A 22040-nucleotide genomic window follows, 5' to 3' on the forward strand; every position below is an offset into this window, starting at 1 on the left:
ATTCTAAACCAGTAAAACGATAGAAATTATCATTCACCTATAATATTTCATTCAAAGTTATATCAATAGAACATAAAAAACTTACCTTTCTCAAAAAAGTTACGTATATACTCGCATGGGGTCACGGCTCGAGAGAACAGCGGCGTGACCTTCGCCTGCTGCGGCCTAAACGGTACTAAAGTATGTACTTTAGGGCATATTAAGAGGCTAGCGGGCGCGCGGGGAGGTTCCAACCGTTGCAAAGGCAATTTTTCGAAACGCGAAAGTGCGTTGACCCCATGCGAGCAGTTAAGGGTTAAATATATATATATATATATATACTAGCTGATCCCACAAACGTTGTTTTGCAAAAAAAATTAAAGTTCTTAATTAACAAATGTAAGATAAGGGTTGATCGTAGAGGGGTGAAAATTTAGGTTTGTATGTATTTTTGTATGCTGTATCATAATAAAATAAAAACCAAAAAAATTGTCTTAAAAATATAAAATAAAATTTAGGGGTGGAACACCCTTATCACTTAGGGGTATAGAAAATAGATAGTAGCCGATTCTCAGACATACTGAATACGCATATTAAATTTGGTAAAAATCAGTCAAGCCGTTTCAGAGGAGTTCAAGTTCGAACACCGTGACACGAGAATTTTATATATTAGATACACAATTATAAACAAAAGTAAATATTAAAAATAAAATAAATGTAAAAAATAATATTCTAGAGGTGAAGGCAAAGTAAGGAAAGTGATGTAAGAAAGGTAATTAAAGTATAGAAAGGAATTAAAGATAATGTGAGGAATAACAGAAAGTTGCGAGGAAGATTTGAGAAGGACGAAAAAACTCATTGAAAAAATAATGTCCCTGTGTACCCAAGACAGGGGATGTACGATAAGTTTCCAATAAAGGAACCTTCCGGCGCAAAACCACTTCGTGGTAATCTTTGGATAAGGCTTCTATGCCTTGCAGTGGGCGCTCATCGGCTGATATAACAAGGCTCTATTCAAAATTTAAGGATTTTAGAAATTATAGAAATTTCGATTTATTTCGGATTACTTCATATCAAAATTAATTACTGTTTGCTATCTATTCCTGTAAACTTTTTATATATTTAATGGAATCAGGCGTTACCTTGCGGAAGTCCATCCTAAGTAAGAAAAGTACCAATATTTAGCCACTTCCGCACATGCAGTGGTAGTCGTGCAACAAAGTGCACCGCCCGCCAGCGCGCTGATAAATGCGTATGCGGCAAACAATGCGTATTACACAACTGCCACCGTCAAATCACTAAACACAGACTTGCCTATTAGTGTTCTGCACTAATCGGCAACTATGTGTTTGGTACACTAATCGGCAACTCTGTGTTTGGCACTAATCGGTGTAACATAACTCCCGAAGATGCTCCGTGCAGGGGTGAAACACGTGTATGGGTATATGGCTAAATATTGGTCATTTTATTAACTTGTTATATAACATATATATACTATTGCAGTGTGAGATACATAAAACATATTCACGTAAGTGATTTTTGTTTTTCGAGACGACAATTGATAAACTGATCGCTCCGAAATACGTTCCCTTCAAACTGATAACAACTGTAACAATAGTAAATGGTTAGGAGTTATCTCTATATGTCGCATGTGAAAAACATTATCAACTTTTAGATTATGTATTAGAAACATTTGAATAAAAATTATCTAAGATACAGGATGTTTATGTTTGCTTTTAATGTTTAATTTAATTTTGAAATAGCAACATTATGTCATTTTCTGTTTAACTTGAATTCTCTATTTTTTGTTTTTAATAAATAAGAAATATTCAATAAGCTGTTTTATTTTAAAAAATGAAAGTATTTACTTTCTTCTTTAAGTCTTATTTACATTCTTACGCTTTTTTAAAACCTTTTATTCCCCCATCTTGTTTTCTGGACAGGTATATACACCCTCCTACTTTTATCCTGCCTCTCTCACTCCTTACAGTTTCTTTATTCCCTCATTCATCTTTCATGTTTTCCATCATTCAGTTTCACGCATCGCCCATCCCTCACCACACTTCGTGTTACACGGTTTTGTTTTGCCTAATTACGTCACCCACCACCCTCCAACAAAACCGCAGGAGAGTGTGACTCTCCTCCTCTTCCAAAAGGGAAGTGATGGTGCGGACAGTGTAAGGCCGTTTTGGCTATTTTGAAATCCTTGCAGTGGGCGTCCATCGAAAAAAGAAACGTGACCACAAATAAAGCCTATCTGAGTTTGAGTTTGTTTCTATCGAAATGGGCTTTTGACTGGTACTTCTCATTACATAAGTGTTCAATTTAAAGGTAGCATCTTCAATAATAATTCATGAATAAATACCAAGTTTTTTTTATGAATAAACCGATGAATAACAACCGCTTCATTTACTCGAAAAGAAACACCAAAAAAGATACGCAATAGAACAGGCTGTACCACTGAGAGAAATCCACAGTGGATCCACTTACTATATAACCGCCACACGTGTCGTGCTCCGCGAATATTTTTTTTTCAAATTTAAATTAACATATATATATTACATTCGCCTTGATAATATATTACATTGCTTCTAAATGTTTTTTACATTATTAACAAGTTTAACAGTGTTGATTGTGTTATGGATTTTCTGGAAATGGAATCGAACCCGGAGCTATTGGAGGGAGAGGAATGTACCTCACGATCCTCCGCATCCAGTATTAGGCAGCCTGACATTCCTTCTCAAACAGAACCCTGTGAGTACAAACGTATATGACAGTACACGCTATAAATGTTCAGTGATACAGTATGTTCGATTACAGATGTAAAAGCAATCAAAATCACACATATAGAGTGATCAATCTTACATATGTTACTTCATATACTTTCTAGCAGTACAAAGATTGCAAGGGCAGATATTGAACAATTATTAATTTTAATATGTAGTAATACAAATAATTTTATTACACTTTGTTAATATATTGTAATTAAGTTATTTATTATTTCTGCAAAAATACTTTCACCACTTTAAAGTTTTCACATCTATATGTAGTTACTCTGTTTGTGTAGATTTTAAAAATGCAGGACAACAACTCAAAACCCGTTTACCTTAAAAACTTGTTTTTTGGTACTTGTAAACATTGCGCTTTCACTTTTATTGTATTAACTAACTGTATTGTTTGTGTAGCTGTCAATAAATAGTATATATATATATGTATGTATATATGTATATATATACATGATTAAATTAAACGTATTTTAAAGACCAATTCAATGTCACTATCGTGAATTTTATTTGGTATGGACTTTCAATGCTGCTCGAATGGCATTTGCAGTTTCCGTTGGTTCGAGGTGGCAGGGTGCAGAAGGCGCCTAACCTTGTACCTCTTTAGGTAGCGAAGCTCGACGGCTCCCAGAGGTGCTTCGGCTCAGTGTGACTAGAGTCAAGGTTGTCCATGAGAGGATCTTGGCTACGGCTGTCATGCGTCGACAATACCCGCTTAGCGTTCCGACATAAGGCCTTCTAAGAGGGCTGAACCTCGGCTTGGGCGGTTGCTATTGCCTGCCTAATATCACTACTATTTCGGAAAGCCAAGAAGAAGTAGCGAAAGAAATTCCACCAACGCTTCTATCTAGAATAATTTTTCACAATTTCAATGTTCTTTTTAGATAAAACTAAAAGATTTATGTAATCATGTTTTTTTCTCAATTATTTCTATTTTTTTTGTCTACGTAAAAACTTGTGCGTGTAAAGTAAATTCCAACCGGTATATCATGACACGTTTCTGTTGATAAGATAAATTCATATCACGTTTTAAAAAGTTAATTAACATAAACTATATACATAAAAAACGTATCGTTAAAACTAGTTGAGAACGAAAACTCCGTAATGGGTAGACCGGTACATATTTCTATTTAATTATGGCAATAAATTTCACATACAAACTATAGAATAAATTGAAGTGATCATCATTTCTACCATAAGACGTCCACTGTTAAATAAAAGCCTTCTTAGATTTACCAACGACCTTAGCGAGGCGATAGACCTTATGAGTGGACCTGTGCTCAAGCTATGTCTAATAAAGTGTATATTTATAAATCTGTGTCAAAATTTTATTAAAAGATGAGTAGTTGCGGAGTTTCTTCCCGTTCCGAAAAGAAAATATAAAAAACATATGCATATTTACATACATGCATATATATATATATATATATATATAAATATATATAAATATATATATGTGTATTTATATATATATATATATGTATTTATATATATATGTGTATTTATATATATATATATATATATATATATATATATATATATATATATATATATATGTTGTGAATCAAATATTGAAAAGGACGATAAACTCCTAAAAAAATAATGTCCCTGTGTAACTAAGACGGGGCATGTATGATATGCCTCCAATAAAGGAACCTTCTGGAAGTGAGCGGCGCAAAACCACTTCGTGGTAATCTTTGGATAAGGCTTCTATGCCTTGCAGTGGGCGCTCATCGGCTGATATGACAAAGCTCTATTCAAAATTTAAGGATTTTAGAAATTTTGATTTATTTCGGATTACTTCATATCAAAATTAATTACTGTTTGCTATCTATTCCTGTAAACTTGTTATATATCTAATGGAATCAGGCGTTACCTTATGGAAGTCCAAACTAAGTAAGAAAAGGACCAATATTTAGCCACTTCCGCACATGCAGTGGTAGTCGTGCAACAAAGTGCACCACCCGCCAGCCCGCTGATTAATGCGTATGCGGCAAACAATGCGTATTACACAACTGCCACCGTCAAATCACTAAACACAGACTTGCCTATTTGTGTTCTGCACTAATCGGCAACTTTGTGTTTAGCACTAATCGGTGCAACATAACTCCTGAAGATGCCCCGTGGAGGGGTGAAACACGTGTATGTGTATATGGCTAAATATTGGTCCTTTTCTTAACTTGTTATATATATATATACTATTGCAGTGTGGGATACATAAAACATAATTGATTTTTGTTTTTCGCGAAGTCAATTGATAAACTGATCGCTCCAAAATACGTTCCCTTCAAACTGATAACAACTGTAACAATAGCAAATGTCTAGAAGTTATCTCTATATGTCGCATGTGAAAAACATTATCAACTCTTAGATTATGTATTAGAAACATTTGAATAAAAATTATCTAAGATACAGGATGTTTATGTTTGTTTTTATTGTTTACTTTAATTTTTAAATAGCAACATTATGTCGTTTTCTGTTTAACTTGATTTCTCTATTTTTTGTTTTTAATAAATACGAAATCTTAAATAAGCTGTTTTATTTTACAAAATGAAAGTATTTACTTTCTTCTTTAAGTCTTATTTACATTTTTACGTTTTTTTAAATCCTTTTATTCCCCCATCTTGTTTTCTAGACAGGTAAATACACCCTCCTGCTTTCATCCTCCCTCTTTCATTCTTTACAGTTTCTTTATTCCCTCATTCATCTTTCATGTTTTCCATCATTCAGTTTACATTCAACATTCATTCACTCACATTACATTCACGCATCGCCCATCCCTCGCGACACTTATTGTTACACGGTTTTGTTTTGCCTAATTACGTCATCCACCACCCTCCAACAAAACCGCCGGAGAGTGTGACTCTCCTCCTCTTCCAAAAGGGAAGTGATGATGCGGGCAGTGTAAGGTTGTTTTGGTTATTTTGAAGGCCTTGCAGTGGGCGTCCATCGAAAAAAAAATGTGACCGCAAATAAAGCCTATCTGAGTTTGTTGTAGACGATTCTCAGATCATAGCTCGTTTCTACCGAAATGGGCTTTTGACTGGTACTTCTCATTACATAAGAGTTCAATTTAAAGGTAGCATCTTCAATAATAATTCATGAATAAATACCAAGTTTTTTTATGAATAAACCGATGAATAACAACCGCTTCATTTACTCGAAAAGAAATACCAAAAAACATACGCAATAGAACAGGCTGTACCACTGAGAGAAATCCACAGTGGACCCACTTACTATATAACCGCCACACGTGTCGTGCTCCGCGAATATTTTTTTTTCAAATTTAAATTAACATACATATATTACGTTTGCCTTGATAATATATTGCATTGCTTCTAAATGTTTTTTACATTATTAACAAGTTTAACAGTGTTGATTGTGTTATGTATTTTCTGGAAATGGAATCGAACCCGGAGCTATTGGAGGGAGAGGAATGTACCTCACGATCCTCCGCATCCAGTATTAGGCAGCCTGACATTCCTTCTCAAACAGAACCCTGTAAGTACAAACATATATGACATTTCACGTTATAAATGTTCAGTGATACAGTATGTTTAATAACAGATGTAAAAGCAATCAAAATCACACATATAAAGTGATCAATCTTATATACTTCATATACTTTCTCGCAGTACAAAATTTGCAAATGCAGATAGTGAACAATAATTAGTTTTAATATGTAGTTATACAAATAATTTTATTTCGCTTTGTTAGTAAATTGTAATTAAGTTATCTATTATTTCTGCAAAAATACTTTCACCGCTTTAAAGTTTCACATCTATATGTAATTACTCTGTTTGTGTAGATTTTAAAAATGCAGGACAACAACTCAAAACCCGTTTACATTAAAAACTTGTTTTTTTGGTACTTGTAAACATTGCGCTTTCACTTTTATTGTATTAACTAACTGTATTGTTTGTGTAGCTGTCAATAAATAGTATATATATATATATATAATGTATTTTAGAGACCAATTCAATGCCACTATCGGGAATTTTATTTGCTATGGACTTTCACCGCTGCTCGAATGGCATTTGAAGTTTCCATGGGTTCGAGGTGGCAGGGTGCAGAAGGCGCCTAACCTTATACCTCTTTAGGTAGCGAAGCTCGACGGCTCCCAGAGGTGCTTCGGCTCGGTGTGACTAGAGTCAAGGTTGTCCATGAGAGGATCTTGGCTACGGCTGTCACGCGTCGACAATACCCGCTTAGCATTCCGACATAAGGCCTTCTGAGAGGGCTGAACCTCGGCTTGGGCGGTTGTTATTGCCTGCCTAATATCACTACTACTTCGGAAAGCCTTAACGCTGTGACGTGTGTAACGATACGTTTTTTATGTTCATAGTTTATGTTAATGAACTTATTGAAACGTGATATGAATTTATCTTATCAATAGAAACATGTCATGATATACCGGTTGGAATTTACTTTACACGCACAAGTTTTTACGTAGACAAAAAAATAGAAAAAATTGAGGAAAAAAAAATGATTACATAAATCTTTTACTTTTATCTAAAAAATTCATTAAAATTGTGACAAATCGTTCTAGATAGAAGCGTTGGCGGAGATTCTCTCGCTACTTCTTCTTGGCTTTCCGAAGCAGTAGTGATATTAGGCAGGCAATAGCAACCGCTCAAGCCGAGGTTCAGCCCTCTCAGAAGGCCTTATGTCGGAATGCTAAGCGGGTATTGTCGACGCGTGACAGCCGTTGTCAAGATCCTCTCATGGACAACCTTGACTCTAGTCACACCGAGCCGAAGCACCTCTGGGAGCCGTCGAGCTTCGCTACCTTGAGCATACACTATCATGATGCCATCGTCCTTAGTAGACGTGGTTTATAATCATCACGGACCGCGGAGAGTGCCCAAAGTCCCCTTACTCTCCAAGCGGAAAACGCATTGTGCCGAATTGATGGTAAATGGTGAATGCCAAGGTGACGAGTTTGGGCAGCAATCACCGGGGGCTCGACAGCAGCGCATAGAAGACGCTAGTGAGCGCCTATTTCTGGCTTAAAAAACCAGCAATCAACTCGTGCCTCCCGGTCGGTAGGGAGAGTCGAAAGACCTAAGCCCGAGCCCATTACAATGGGTTTCGCCCACCGTTGTCGTACGCCCAACCCGAAAGCAACGGCTAGACTTGAGGGAAACTTGTGCTCCCTCATCTGGGCTATCCGAGCATTTCAGAACTCGAACCTGGCACGGGTCACGCTTCGCCGTGAGGCTAAGCGCTCGCGCATGCCGGGCGAATCCAGCAGACCCGCTCACAAACCTGACTAGCGCCGTAGGTCAGAGACAAACAGCACTAGTGGAAAATGCGCTTTTGGTCCTCGCACTGTAAGAAGGTGCCAGTAGGATGTAGTCCTGCAAACAGCCACCACCAGGACTACTAATTTAGGTCCTCCCCCCCTTCCGGATTAGTCGAAAGCAGCGGCGCCTTGTGCAGGCCCCGGTTAGGAGTTGAGAGAAAAACCTCCGCCCCACCGGAGAGAGACGGACGCCCGAATCCCCGTTGCTAGCCCCGATACGTGTAGTTATACTAGCGATCTGAGGCCGGCCGTCGAGCCCCGATCGGCTACCGTCCCATGTATCGTGAGCTAAGAGCAAAAATGTCGTCTCCGCCCGTTAGAGCCCCGGCGGTGAAGGCAGTTAAGAGAGTCATCTCTCCCGCCTAAAGAGGTATAAGGTAAGCGCCTTCTTTACCCTGCCACCTCGAATCCATGGAAACTGCAAATGCCATTCGAGCAGCAGTGAATGTCCATACCAAATGAAATTCACGATAGTGGTATTGAATTGGTCTCTAAAATACGTTTAATTTAATCATGTATATATATACACACATACATATATTTACATATATATATATATATACTATTTATTGATAGCTACACAAACAATACAGTTAGTTAATACAATAAAAGTAAAAGCGCAATGTTTACAAGTACCAAAAAACAAGTTTTTAATGTAAACAGGTTTTGAGTTGTTGTCCTGCATTTTTAAAATCTACACAAACAGAGTAATTACATATAGATGTGAAAACTTTAAAGCGGTGAAAGTATTTTTGCAGAAATAATAGATAACTTAATTACAATATATTAACAAAGTGTAATGAAATTATTTGTATTGCTACATATTAAAATTATTTATTGTTCACTATCTGCCCTAGCAAATTTTGTACTGCGAGAAAGTATATGAAGTAATATATGTAAGAATGATCACTTTATATGTGCGATTGTGATTGCTTTTACATCTGTAATCAAACACACTGATTCTACTCTCAACTAATCCGAAATAAATTGAAATTTCTTATGATTTCTAAAATCCTTAAATTATGAATAGAGCCTCATTATATTAGCCGGTAGACGCCTACTGCAAGGCACAGAAGCCTCATTTCCAGAAGGTTCCTTTATTGGAGGCATATTATTTTTTTTTAGTTTTTTTCGTCCTTTTCAATATTTGCTTCATATCACATATATATATATATATATATATATATATATATATATATATATAGGAACGCTGTAGTTTCGGCACACGTCGACAGATGGCGCTAATAATTTTCCGCATAAACTTACAACTTATGTACATATATATATATACATATATATATATAAATATATGTGTGTGTGTGTATATATATATGTATATATATATATATACATAAGTTTTTTAAATATTTTATTTACGTCTCTTCTCTTCTCTGCCCTATGTTATAATTGAAAAGAAACTTTGACACCTAACCTAACCTAACCAACAATAAAGTTTGATTTATAAACATACACTTTATTAGACATAGCTTGAATAAAATCAAAATAACTGTACATAACTGTAAATAACTGTTCTTTGATATGAAAATTTAAATGTAATATTTTAGGAGAGAGACGGAAGTAGACGGTGTGTTTTAGAAGACAAGTAATCCAGGAGAATGTAAGATATTGTACAGAAAAATGAATGACGAATAAATGACATTGTGAATAACGTTTAAAAAAATCTCTAATTCATTTGTAGTAAACGGAATCAGATTTTTAATAAAAACTCGCAAAACGTTATTGGACTGCCATTTGCAAAATTCAAAATACTTGCTAAAAGTAAATTGACAGAAAAGGCTTATCATTCAACAAACGAATATTTAAACGACAAGAATCCTTGGCAGCGATGTCGCCTGCTTACTTTGATTTTATTCAAACTATGTCTAATAAAGTGCATATTTATAAATCTGTGTCAAACTTTATTTAAATATGAGTAGTTGTGGAGTTTTTTCCTGCTTCTTCTCAATTATAACACTTTACAGAGCAGAGAAGAGACGAAAATAAAATATATAAGAAAAGGTGTACGATCAATAACAGTTCTGTAAAAGTTCCAATTTTGAATAAATTAAATTTATCTTTATCTTCATCATTGCCGGTGATGACAGTCGTGGCTGTAACTTGCTAACAAAATTTCTATATTTTGATTATCATTGTTTCAGCTGCAGAACGTTCTTTGTTAAACATAAGTTACTCCCATAGATTTTGAATAGAAACGGTTGAAAACAATCTGCACCTGGCGTCTCCTGATGACTTTAACCAAGTCCACCATGTGGGTAGACGTCTTCCGCTGGGCTTACCGGTCCGTGATTTCCGCTCTAAAACCTTAAGGCTCCAGCGGCAATCTATTCTGCACTATATTGCTTACCTTCTGCCAATTCAATTGGCCAATTTGAAGATGAGGAAAGAAAGGCGATGAAAGCAAGAAGGAATGAAAGAACAAAAAATATTGCAAGATATTGTGAAGGATAAAAGAAATTGAGAAGAATGAAAGTGAGTGTAGAATAAAGATAAAACCCTGAAAAAATTATTCGTAAATAAAGTCCATGTCCCAAACAAAATAGGGGTACGAGAGGCTCCCAATAGCGGGGGCCATTAAAAAAAACTGACCAATTTGTATATCACCACACCTACGAGAAAAATTTGACTCTCTAACAGACAGTAAATTCCACAGGGTATTTGGATGCGTGAAGTATATAACCGTTTCAACACTCCGTACGTTGGTATCTGGCTGTTCTGGAGACCAGCGCTGATCATCAACTCCCCGGATATAGCGCGTCGTGTCCTCGTCAAGGATGCAGCACTATTCCGCGACAGATACCTTGCTGGTGGAAAGAATGACCCCATTGGATCCCTGAATCTATTCACTGTTAAGGTATTCCTCTTCTTTTTAATTACAGCCGTTGATTTTTTTTAAACTATTTGCAGTTAGATAGATAACGGTTGGTATCCTAACAAGCAAGCATTCAATCATTCTATCGATTTATTCATCAACATCATTGCTGTGAAATCTAAGAACGATTGTTAAAACAACATACTGAAAATATATCAAACAAGCAATGTATCTACATCATGAATGTCAAAACATATCGACATCTGACGTTATTTATAAAAATTAAGACGCGTTCACTTTATAACTAAGTAAAAAAGGACCAATATTTAGCCACTTCCGCACATGCAGTGGTAGTCGTGCAACAAAGTGCACCGCCCGCCAGCCCGCTGATAAATGCTTATGCGGCAAACCATGCGAGTTACACAACTGCCTCCGTTAAACCACTCAACACGTGTTTCACCCCTCCACGGGGCATCTTCAGGAGTTATGTTACACCGATTAGTGTCAAACACAGAATGAGCTCAGTCCGTCGCCGCTTTTTTATTTATATGCCACCTTCTCCCACTGTTGCACGAATATTACTGCATGTGCGGAAGTGGCTAAATATTGGTCCTTTTCTTACTTAGGATGGAATTCTGCAAGGTAACGCCTGATTCCATTAAACACTTTATAACATTACTTTTGAGCCTCGTGTTATATAAAACAAAAATTCTCAGCACTGCAGTTGTTTATACTCTTCCATCTAATGAGATTTTTTTTATGTTTGTTGCACCATCGATACAGGATCCGCTATGGAGTTCGATAAGAAAAAGTCTGACTCCTGTGTTCACGTCAGCGAAACTCAGAAATTTACAAGCCCACTTCAGCAACAAGAGTAAAGAACTTGTTCAGCGGATTAAGATGGATATGAAGAAACATCAGCGAGTCAATATAAGAGTGAGTTTGTATGAAATTGCTAACAAACTAACATCTATTCACAATGAATATATCTCTTTCTCTCTACTTTTCATACGATAACCAGCTTATAAAGGCAATTTGGTTGCCTTCGAGCTATGTGGCAGAAGTAACCGGTAGGAGCAGATGCGATCTTGAGTAACGTCCTTCGTCAGCACCATATTTTAAGTGTCAATCTCTCTTCGCTCTGCCATGCCAAAAAAAAAATATATATATATATATTAAATTGCTGGAATACTCATTGAAGTCTCATCATTTGGAGACTTCTTTATTAAAACATTTGTTAAATATTATGCATGTTGATCTTATGTGCCGATTTTAGGGATATGTTTCTAATGGAGAACGATTCCTTTTGAGTGAATCTTGGGGCTCTATTTCACTATGTAATGAAAATTGTATAACATTGCACGCACTGTCACGAATCGAAAATTTTAAAAGCGTGAAAACAGTACGAAATATATATATACATATAAATTACAACCTCCTACAAACAAATTGATAAAATTTTAAAAAGCGTAAAGTTGTAAAACAGGATTATATTTTAAAACATCGTAGTACTATATATTTATTCTGGACCTTATCACTTGCTTTTTTTATTTGTTGTCCGATATATTGGTTTTGACTTGATATATATACATAAGTAAGTTATAATAGAATTTGAGAGACGTCCAGTAGAAGGCATACGGCTCATTTTAAATTCGTCTCAATGACCGTTCTTGCTGTACCGCCTTTGACTCTTTCGTTGGCGCATCTAGTTCGAAGTCTACCTACTCCACGTCCACCAGCTGCATTGTTTACAAGAGCGATGTTCCACGCTCATCTGTAACTTTGACTTTTCTACGGATCTCGTCAAACTCCTAGCATGTAATTCCGATATCACTTAAAACTCTCATACATATAAAGTTTACATCTCTGTGGCTAAATAGCAAATTGCAAAACGATATGAATTAAATAAAACTGGATTCACTGAAACATGTATACATTTGATATTACTTTCTGTTGTAACTATTTCAATCATTGACGAATAAATATCAATATAAATTTTATTTAAATTCCGATGTAAGCCGACACATTTGATAATAAATCACGCTGTTAAAATTCAATGATTCGTGACAATGCGTGCAATGATATACAATTTTAATAACATAGTGTGCTATCATGTATAATTCGTGTTGCAACTAATTATATAAACAATATGTTAGGACGGAAACTAGACGCATATAGTTCCCGGATTTCAAATCTCAACTTCGTGTCGTTTATTGAGTCCAACGCTAAATTAGCTGTCCAATAGAACAAGTCCTGTCATGTGTAGAATAGTGTAGCCATGTGAATAGATTGGTGAAGTACCAGCTCAAAGCTTGGGACTCCAGAGATAAGCCAAGAGGTTGGAGCATCTTTGCTTGGACTGCATTTTGGACAGATTCCCCCATCTCCTTTCTTCCATCGGACAAAAACACCCACGGATTCACGACATACGTACACGGTTGATATTCCTTCCACCTTTACTAAGTGTTTTGCTACTACTTTCATAGTGCAAACTGCTAATTAGTAGGACAGCCTATTGGCGTCATTGTTTCCAAACAATTATAAATTACGAGTGTTTAAGACAAGAGTAAATAGATTTTTAAGGCAAGCATATATCACCTTAGGTCTTGTCACTTGTAACTTCAGATGAGACACGAGTTAAATGCTTCGCCTGTTATGGATAAAAAAAATATCAATAATTCATTTAGGGTCTAGAATAGTTCTTATAGGTGAAATAATTAAAATAATGCAAGGAAAATATTAAAAAAAGTTGTTACAAGAATATCTATGTAACACTTATGTAGTTCCTCTATTTAATACTAGATGGCGCTAGTTGTGTTTAAAATTCGCCTGGTCATTGATATGCAGACCGTAATAACAAACTACGCAAATTATATAATATTTCGCAGCATAAACGAACTCTTGAGTATATTTTACGAATCTCTGAATGTGCAAAACTATCAAATCAATGCATTAATAACTAGATTAGACATTTTACGACACTTTAGAGATGTTCTAAGGTGGTTTTTTCTTGCCATAATGTCATTATTACGAAATTGTAACATATTAGCTCTATTTCATATTACCGTTATATGTTTAATAGCGTTTTTTTCGTTATATTTATATATTAGCTAACTATTGCGCCTCCGGTCGTATTCCACAGAGGCTTTCACTTTAATATTTAGCGGACTGTAATGTGACACGTGGTGTTAGCTCTTAAAAGAAACTCGCAGGACGATACAGTTAAGACACTCCTTTAAATACACGCAAGAATGAATTAATACAAACTAAATATGCTATATCACGAGGTACCGCATCCTTTCTTAAATCCACTATAGCCTTCGCACTAGTGGGAGAGATCCCGTCTGGTCATTTCAGTGAATCTCTCGCCTGGGACGTGTCTTTGGGTTCCATATGCACGCGTATAGTCAAATACACTTAATTCTATACCATATATGAAACTTATGTGAACTTCCATACAGGTTTTGTTATTAAAGTGCATATTTAAAATAAATAAATTGCTGGAATACTCAGTCAAGTTTTATCATTTGGGCATTTCTTTATTAAAACATATATTAAACACTATACATGTTGATGTTATGTACCGATTTTAGGGCTCCATTTCTAATGAAGAACGATTCCTTTGATTAGATCTTGAGAATCTGCGAGTATAAGCTAGAGCTCTGGTGAACAGCGATTTCCTGGAGCCAATGTTAGAATTGACTCTATCATCATCCGATGTCTATGGCGTTGTTGACTTATTTTTCTTGGACATAACGTAAATTTACACCATCTTACTGTCAGCTTACACGCCAAAAAATTCTAAGACATATATATTATCTCTAGCTTAATTTAAGCATTAATCTGCAATAAGCCAACATCTGTCTTTAAAACTACCTACCTTGTATAAGTGGTTCCTCTTAACTAATTTACTTTTTCAGTGTGCATTTATTTTCTTTTGTTTGTTTCACTAAGACAAGAAACAAAGAATATAGTTTGACTACTTCGCGGCATAAAAGCGCTATGTTATTTTATGCTGAAAACTGCGGCGCGGCGCTTTTGCGCTGCTAATTTTAAAAAAGGATATTATATTCAAAACATATTTTAATATCTTTTTTATTACACCTCTACTTGAAACCATCGTTATAATAAATCTTATGTAAATAATTATTTAAATTAATTGATATTTTTCTAAATGAGAGTGTTTTATTTGACAACATCAAGTCGAAATATATTTCGCAATTTTGCTTAGCTGTCAAATGGTTAAAAGAAGAGTTCTTTGTTTCTTGTAAGTTCTCCTCGGACTTGGGCGCATTATGAATTTTAATTTAAGATGAATAATGCAACAATAGTGGTTCAAAAGGATTTTGAATTTTTCCCGTAAACGTGTGGTCACCGTAAATGTTCCTATGTGAATAATAAAAAGCTAATCTATTTATACTAGATGGTAATTACTGATTTCACGACGGATGTGGTGGGCAATACGTCGTTCGGAGTCAAAAGTGATGCGACCCTCACTGGGGAAAGCCCACTTCGGACCATCACCAAGGAGTTCATGAAGTTCAGCTACATACGAGGCTTTGCCTGGTGCAGCATATTCTTCTTCCCCGATTTGGTTGACATCTTTGGGTAAGAATTACAACCTATTTGGTAACTTACACGGAGGCGTGCGAGATTCGAATTATTTCTGTCAAATTCAAATTCAAAGTACCTTTATTGAAGTATGCATTAACACAATTGATGAAAACAAAATAAATAAAAATTATTTTAAGTTTAATTACGTGAATTTATATAGTTATAATTTTAATAAAAATATTGTCGGATCCGAGTGGTCGGCACATAGCATTGGGTGGCAAATTCTTAGATCCGAGTGCTATTTGTATCGCGAGTATGTTTTTGTTTACTAATATGTCAGAAGGTTGACAAACCTGCGTTTTTCTATCAAATTCCCTATGGCGATCTAAATTATTTGACATAAAATTTTGAATCGGCATTTAACTTACCATTATAAGTAGTAAACTATCAACTGTCTGGAGTGCTGATTTGTTTAAAAGAGCGAAAAACTTAACAGATTGTCTTCTTAACATGGTACTGTTTGCAGGCGAGTTTCAACTAGTAAATTGTGAGGTCATACAGACCCTAAGAGAAGGTTTCATTGCGTCGTGACACTGTCAATCGATAAATCATTTAAACATTATTGTTAAACGGTTTTATATTTAGTTCGACCCGTACGGAATTTATTTGTTTGGGTCAAAATTAGAAATTTTAATTTAATCACCTTCCCGTTGTCAGATTGATCTGAAATTTGGTACACACATTTAATTTAGATGACAACACAATATAATAAAATTAATGACATTATAAATCTAAGATGGCCGGAATCAAAATGGCGGATTACATATTTTTCCTTAACCCCCTCAATATGGGTATCAAATGAAAGGGCTACACTAGTAAAACACGATGATTATGTCAAAATTTAAAATTCAAGATGGTCGCCGTTCCAATATGGCGGACTAGGTACATATTTTTCCATATCACCACAATATGGGTATCAAAAAACCATTTAACTTAAAAGTTTTTTAAATGTATTTATTTTAATAAATAAACATAAATAAATGGAACAGTCATCTCTTTCTAGTTCAAAATAATCACTAAGATATTGCTGCCGCAGTGAGGGGTGAACGCTAATTTTCTCCAAGCACACGACGCAAGATATGCGTGGGTCAATATGACCACGTGCAGCTGTAACCATGTTAAATTTAATTTAATAATTTTCTAAATGTACATTATAATATCAAGTCAACAAATCAAGTGTCCCACATTTAAACTTCAGCCTGAAACTCGAGTCACTGAAAATCATTTTAAATGCCTAATGTTACAATATTATCATGAAATTGTATGAGAATGTAATTAGACAATTAAGAGATATATAACTAAAGAAGAATTAAATCGTACTGTGATATAAAATTAACTGCTGTGATATTTTAAGAGAGAAAGAGAAGCAAGAAAGGTGATGAATAGAAGAAGACAAGTAAGTTAGAAGAATGTGAGATATTGTGAACAAAAATAGAGAAATGTCTGACTGAGACTGTACGGTATAAATAGAAGTGAAAATATTATTGAATTGTAAAATCCCTGTCCATTCAAAGAAAAGGCACAAGATGAAGTCCTCAATAAGTGGGGGGGGGGGGGCTGCAACATAAATAAAACAGATATGATCATTGAAAATATGTTATATTTCAGATTCAAGTTATTCCCGCAAGCAACGACAAATTATTTTAGAAAAATTTTCCAACAAATCGTATCTGAACGCGGAGGGTACGAAACAGTGTCTGATGATTACAAGGATTTATTCGAAGCACTTTTGAAGATTAAACAGGAAAGCGACAGGAATAATGAAGGTATACCAATATTAATTGACCACCAACTTGTCCTTTAATAGACCTGTACCATTTAACACGTTCACTGCGGCTTGAGGTCGATTCAGCCTCATGGTAAACTTTGCACTGGTGCGGCGCGTAAAACTCGTGTTTTCTCTCTAGTGCGGCTGTTTACACTCAACCGTATGAGGTATGACAAAGACAAATATAGCTTTCTTTATGTCTGCGAAGCATTGACTCAATATTGTAAAAAAATATTGATGAACATGAGGCAGAAAAGGCCTCAACCGCACTACTAGGAAGTTCAGCTTGAAGCTGATTCGACCTCAGCCGCACCAGCTGAAAGTTCTTCAAAATTGGGCCCGCAGTGAACGTGTTAATGATAAGAAATGTGGTGAACATGGCGGAACACACACACAGACACACACACATCGCACACAATAGACAACTATAGCCAGGCCACTTATACAGGCTCGTGGTCGTGGTGAACCTTTCCGCCCCAATACCCATCAGTTACACCTTGTACCCCGCCCGCTACTCTAATAAACAATTTTTCTAGCTACATCGATTATCTTAGTTCTTTTACGGATCTCCTCTGGGTGACTCTGTCTTTTTATGAGTCCTATCACAAGTGACCACGTTTCGGATCCGTCATAAGTCAACACGATCTACTACGCTCTAATAATGAAATAAATACAAGATTATTTTTAGAGCTACCCGAAGACTTGCTGGTGTCGCAAGCACACACACACATTGCACACAATATACAACTATAGCCAGGCCACTTATACAGGCTCGTGGTCGTGGTGAACCTTTCCGCCCCAACGCCCATCAGTTACACCTTGTACCCCGCCCGCTGCTCTAACAAACATTTTTTCTAGCTACATCGATTATCTTAGTTCTTTTGCGGATCTCCTCATTTCTGAAACTCCAAGCATAGCCTTCTCCGTTGCTATCTTGGTGACTCTGTCTTTTTATGAGTCCTATCACAAGTGACCAAGTTTCGGATCCGTCATAGGTCAAGACGATCTACTACGTTCTAATAATTAAAGTAATACAAGATATATTTTTAGAGCTACACGAAGACTTGCTGGTGTCACAAGCAGCTACGTTCCTGCAAGCCGGATTCGACACAACCGGATCAGCTCTAACGTTTTGTATTTACGAACTAGCACACCAACTCAGCATTCAGGTTATATTATAGATTTAATTAAATATTAAATATACCTAATATCTCTATGCACTTGTGAGTGAATTTTACAGTTAAGTATCAAAATAATCGTAATTAAAAAGATAATTAATACTTTATAGGAGAAAGTGTACGATGAAATAGTTGAACTAAAGAAAAGCATCGGGGATAAAGACTTCGACGCGGATACATTAAGAAAAGCTACGTACTTAAACTGCGTTATAAAAGGTAAGTATGTAAATATAAACAGCCTTATGCGCAGAGATAGTATCTCCTGTCATCATCATACCAGCTGATAGACGGCCAATAGCTGATAGTCCTCTTCCAAAGATATTTATGGGAGATATACGGTAATAGCCACGCATGGCAGGTGAATTGGCGATCACAGTCTGGTATTATAGTACGCAAAGGACGATGTTGTCTACCCTTAATAACTAATGTACAGTGTCAAAATTATACATAGCATAGAATTATACATAGTCCCCTAGTCATCCCTACTGCCGAACGTGGCTACTATGATATATCTTCCCATAGATATATTTATGGCGTATGCCTTGCAGAAAGCCTCTATAGGTTGAAACGACTACTATATTTTATTATAATTGTGTCATCGGTTCTACTAGTAGATAATAATATAACTTTCTCGTAGCTAACTTTGCAAGAATTCCATGGAAATCTAGTAATTATGGCAATTTTTGAAGGAGGCCTATACCTTGCAATAGCGGTAAATCTAAAAATAGAAAGTATATAGAATGGAAGATATTATGAAAGACGTGAAGTGAGAATGCTAAAAAGAATTAAATAGAAAAATTAATACGGAAATATTCCCTAAGTAAGAAAAGGGCCAATATTTAGCCACTTCCGCACATGCAGTGGTATTCGTGCAACAAAGTGCACCGCCCGCCAGAGCAAAGTTACACCGATTCGGTGTAACATAGCTCCTGAAGATGCCCCGTGGAGGGGTGAAACACGTGTTGAGTAATTTGGCGGTGGCGGTTGTGTGATTCGTATTGTTTGCCGCATACGCATTTATCAGCGGGCTGGCGGGCGGTGCACTTTGTTGCACGACTACCACTGCATGTGCGAAAGTGGCTAAATATTGGTCCTTTTCTTACTTAGGATGGACTTTAGCAAGGTAACGCCTGATGCCATTAAATAGAAAAATTCCCTGTTATACCTATAGGATAAGGGAACGAGAGGCCAAAGAGCATATTTAAAAAAACTGGTGGTCTACCAGGTGATACGACGATAATGATATTAATTATATAGTGTGATTTCTTCTTCTCGGTTGCTTTTTCTTATATTAACTTTAATAATTATTAATTTTCTTTGAATAAAATTTTGTAGAAAGTCTGAGGAAGTATCCACCAATGGGTTGGTTGGACAGGATAGCGGCAAAGGATTATGAAATTGACGAAAACCTCACAATCCCGGCCGGGACGCCTGTTTACATTAACGCTAACGGAATGCAAACGGACCCTAATTATTTTCCAAATCCGGAAAAATTCGATCCCGAAAGATACTTGCCAGAAAACGAAAGAAATATTAAACCTTTCACCTACATCCCGTTCGGCGAGGGACCGAGGAATTGCATTGGTGAGATCATGAAAGCCTTTCAACAATAAATACAAATGGTGGAGTTACACTACTGGGTATTCTCCCCCCCCCCCCTCCATAAATCGATAAACGTCGATACAGGTCATTGTGATGATCAATCGGCTGACGTAATGATGATGAAATCATGTAATAGAATCAAGCGTCACCTCGCAGAAGTCCATTCTAAATAAGAAAGGAACTAATATATAGCAACTTCCGCTATGCAGCAGTAGTCGTGCAATAAAGTGCACCGCCCGCCAGCCCGCTGATAAATACGCGTGCGGCTAACAATGTGAAACACAACTACCATCGTTAATCGTGTTTCACCCCTCCTCGGGGCATCCTGAGGAGATATTAGACCGATTAGTGCCAAACACCGAGTCACTTCATTGCACGACTACTGCTGCATAGCGGAAGTAGCTATATATTAGTTCCTTTTTAGATGATGAAATCAAAATACATTAATGATAAAACATTACATACGTTTCCATAATGTTCTTCTTTGGTACCCGTGATGTATAAAAAGATGTATAAAATATAACGTATAGGTAAAATAAGTATTCATGAAGTTAGAAAAAAATGTAAATTATATTTCAAAGTGACATCTCTAATTTGATTTTGTTGACTACAAACACGCTTCCAATAAACACAACACACATTCGGTAATAATTATTATATATATTAAAAAAAAATTGCTCCTTTATTCTAAATATCTTCACATTAAAAAAATAATGATAATCAAAAATATTAAATAATGTCGTGATTAATAAATCGTTGCACCTAAAATCAATTGACTTTCCGTTCTCATGTACTTTTGCGCGAGCATACATAATAATTTTAATATTTAATTGTAATAAACAAGGATTCTTTTAAATTTCTCTGAGACTTACTAAGATATATACCTTTTTCTTTCTTTCAGGCGATAAATGCCCACTGTAAGGCATAAGGATCTTTTAAAAGTCTTCACTTATATATAGATATATACATTACCGTTTCTCATTTATAATATTTTGCTTTAGTTAGCTCAAAAATATTCCAAAATATCAACAGTAAAACCTACAATAGATCTATACATGATAGAATAAACTTAAATGTATTTCGTAATTTCAGGTTACCGATTCGCAATGCAAAACATGCTGAACGTTTTAGCCAACATTATACTGAACTACAAGATATATCCACACCCAAACGGACCATTGCCGAATGATGTCAAAATCGAAGAAAAAGGGATTTTCCTGTTCCCAGGAGAAACACTCTACACGGAATTCATCGCTAGAGAGATGAATTTACAATAAATAATGATAATGTATGCTTATTAAAATCGCTATATTTACTGATCATCAATTCTTGACATCACCCACAGGCATATGCCTTCTATAAATATCACCACTAAAAACGGTCATCATTATCCCCTGACTTTGAATGAATGAATTTAAATAAAATAGTTATTTAAATATTTACGATGTACCATATCAAATGTTTTACTGAAATCTAAAATAATTGGGATTTTATTGTTATTAATTGATTTTATTAAATTTTTCAAATATTTTATTGATATTAATATTTTTTTATTTTTCATTTCTAGCATTATGTTAAAATTAACATATAAACTTGTTATGTTTATATGTTTGTTTTCTTTACGCTCTTCTTACGTGCTTAGCTGTTGATCATGAGGAACCACCCATGCACTTGTTTTGTATCATTCATCGACATGGTTTATTTACATGTATCCCCCTATTGGGGCCCCCGTCGGGCGCGATACACCTGCCCCGTACCCACACCCATGCGAGGGTCAGGGTCTACCTGCATTGCTGCCAACCTCCGAGTAGTCCTCCCTTCGCAAACCAATACAGTCACAACACTATACACCTACTCAGGAATAGTACAGTTTCTCTTCGTGTAAACGTCATCATTTTTAGTTCGTAGATCTCCTGTTTCCGCAAACTCAATTTCGATGATTTCATCTATCACATCTATGGCGGACAGTCCCACTACGTCG

General features: G+C 35.9%; 1 protein-coding gene across 1 annotated transcript; it reads left to right on the top strand.

Moving 5' to 3' along the window:
- Nucleotides 1-2574: 2574 nt before the first annotated feature.
- LOC137923447 (cytochrome P450 6k1-like) lies at nt 2575-21336 on the top strand. Its single transcript, XM_068766706.1, has 9 exons — nt 2575-2733; nt 10739-10939; nt 11681-11833; nt 15321-15505; nt 17120-17277; nt 18330-18448; nt 18568-18673; nt 19793-20041; nt 21152-21336. Exons 1-9 carry the CDS (start codon nt 2575-2577, stop codon nt 21334-21336), a joined length of 1515 nt encoding a protein of 504 aa, XP_068622807.1.
- Nucleotides 21337-22040: the final 704 nt, after the last annotated feature.

The sequence above is a fragment of the Battus philenor genome, unplaced genomic scaffold (genome assembly GCF_028537555.1).
Source record: "Battus philenor isolate CCGP_79_NKW_IND1 unplaced genomic scaffold, ilBatPhil1.0.hap1 SCAF_21, whole genome shotgun sequence".
NCBI classification, from domain to species: domain Eukaryota; kingdom Metazoa; phylum Arthropoda; class Insecta; order Lepidoptera; family Papilionidae; genus Battus; species Battus philenor.

Bases quoted from the DNA above. Each gene is read 5' to 3' on its own strand.
- LOC137923447 (XM_068766706.1), top strand. From the start codon at position 2,575: ATGTTTTTTACATTATTAACAAGTTTAACAGTGTTGATTGTGTTATGG. The intron at 10,940-11,680 runs GTATTCCTCTTC...CCATCGATACAG, and splicing joins TGAATCTATTCACTGTTAAG to GATCCGCTATGGAGTTCGAT. The intron at 11,834-15,320 runs GTGAGTTTGTAT...TATTTATACTAG, and splicing joins ATCAGCGAGTCAATATAAGA to ATGGTAATTACTGATTTCAC.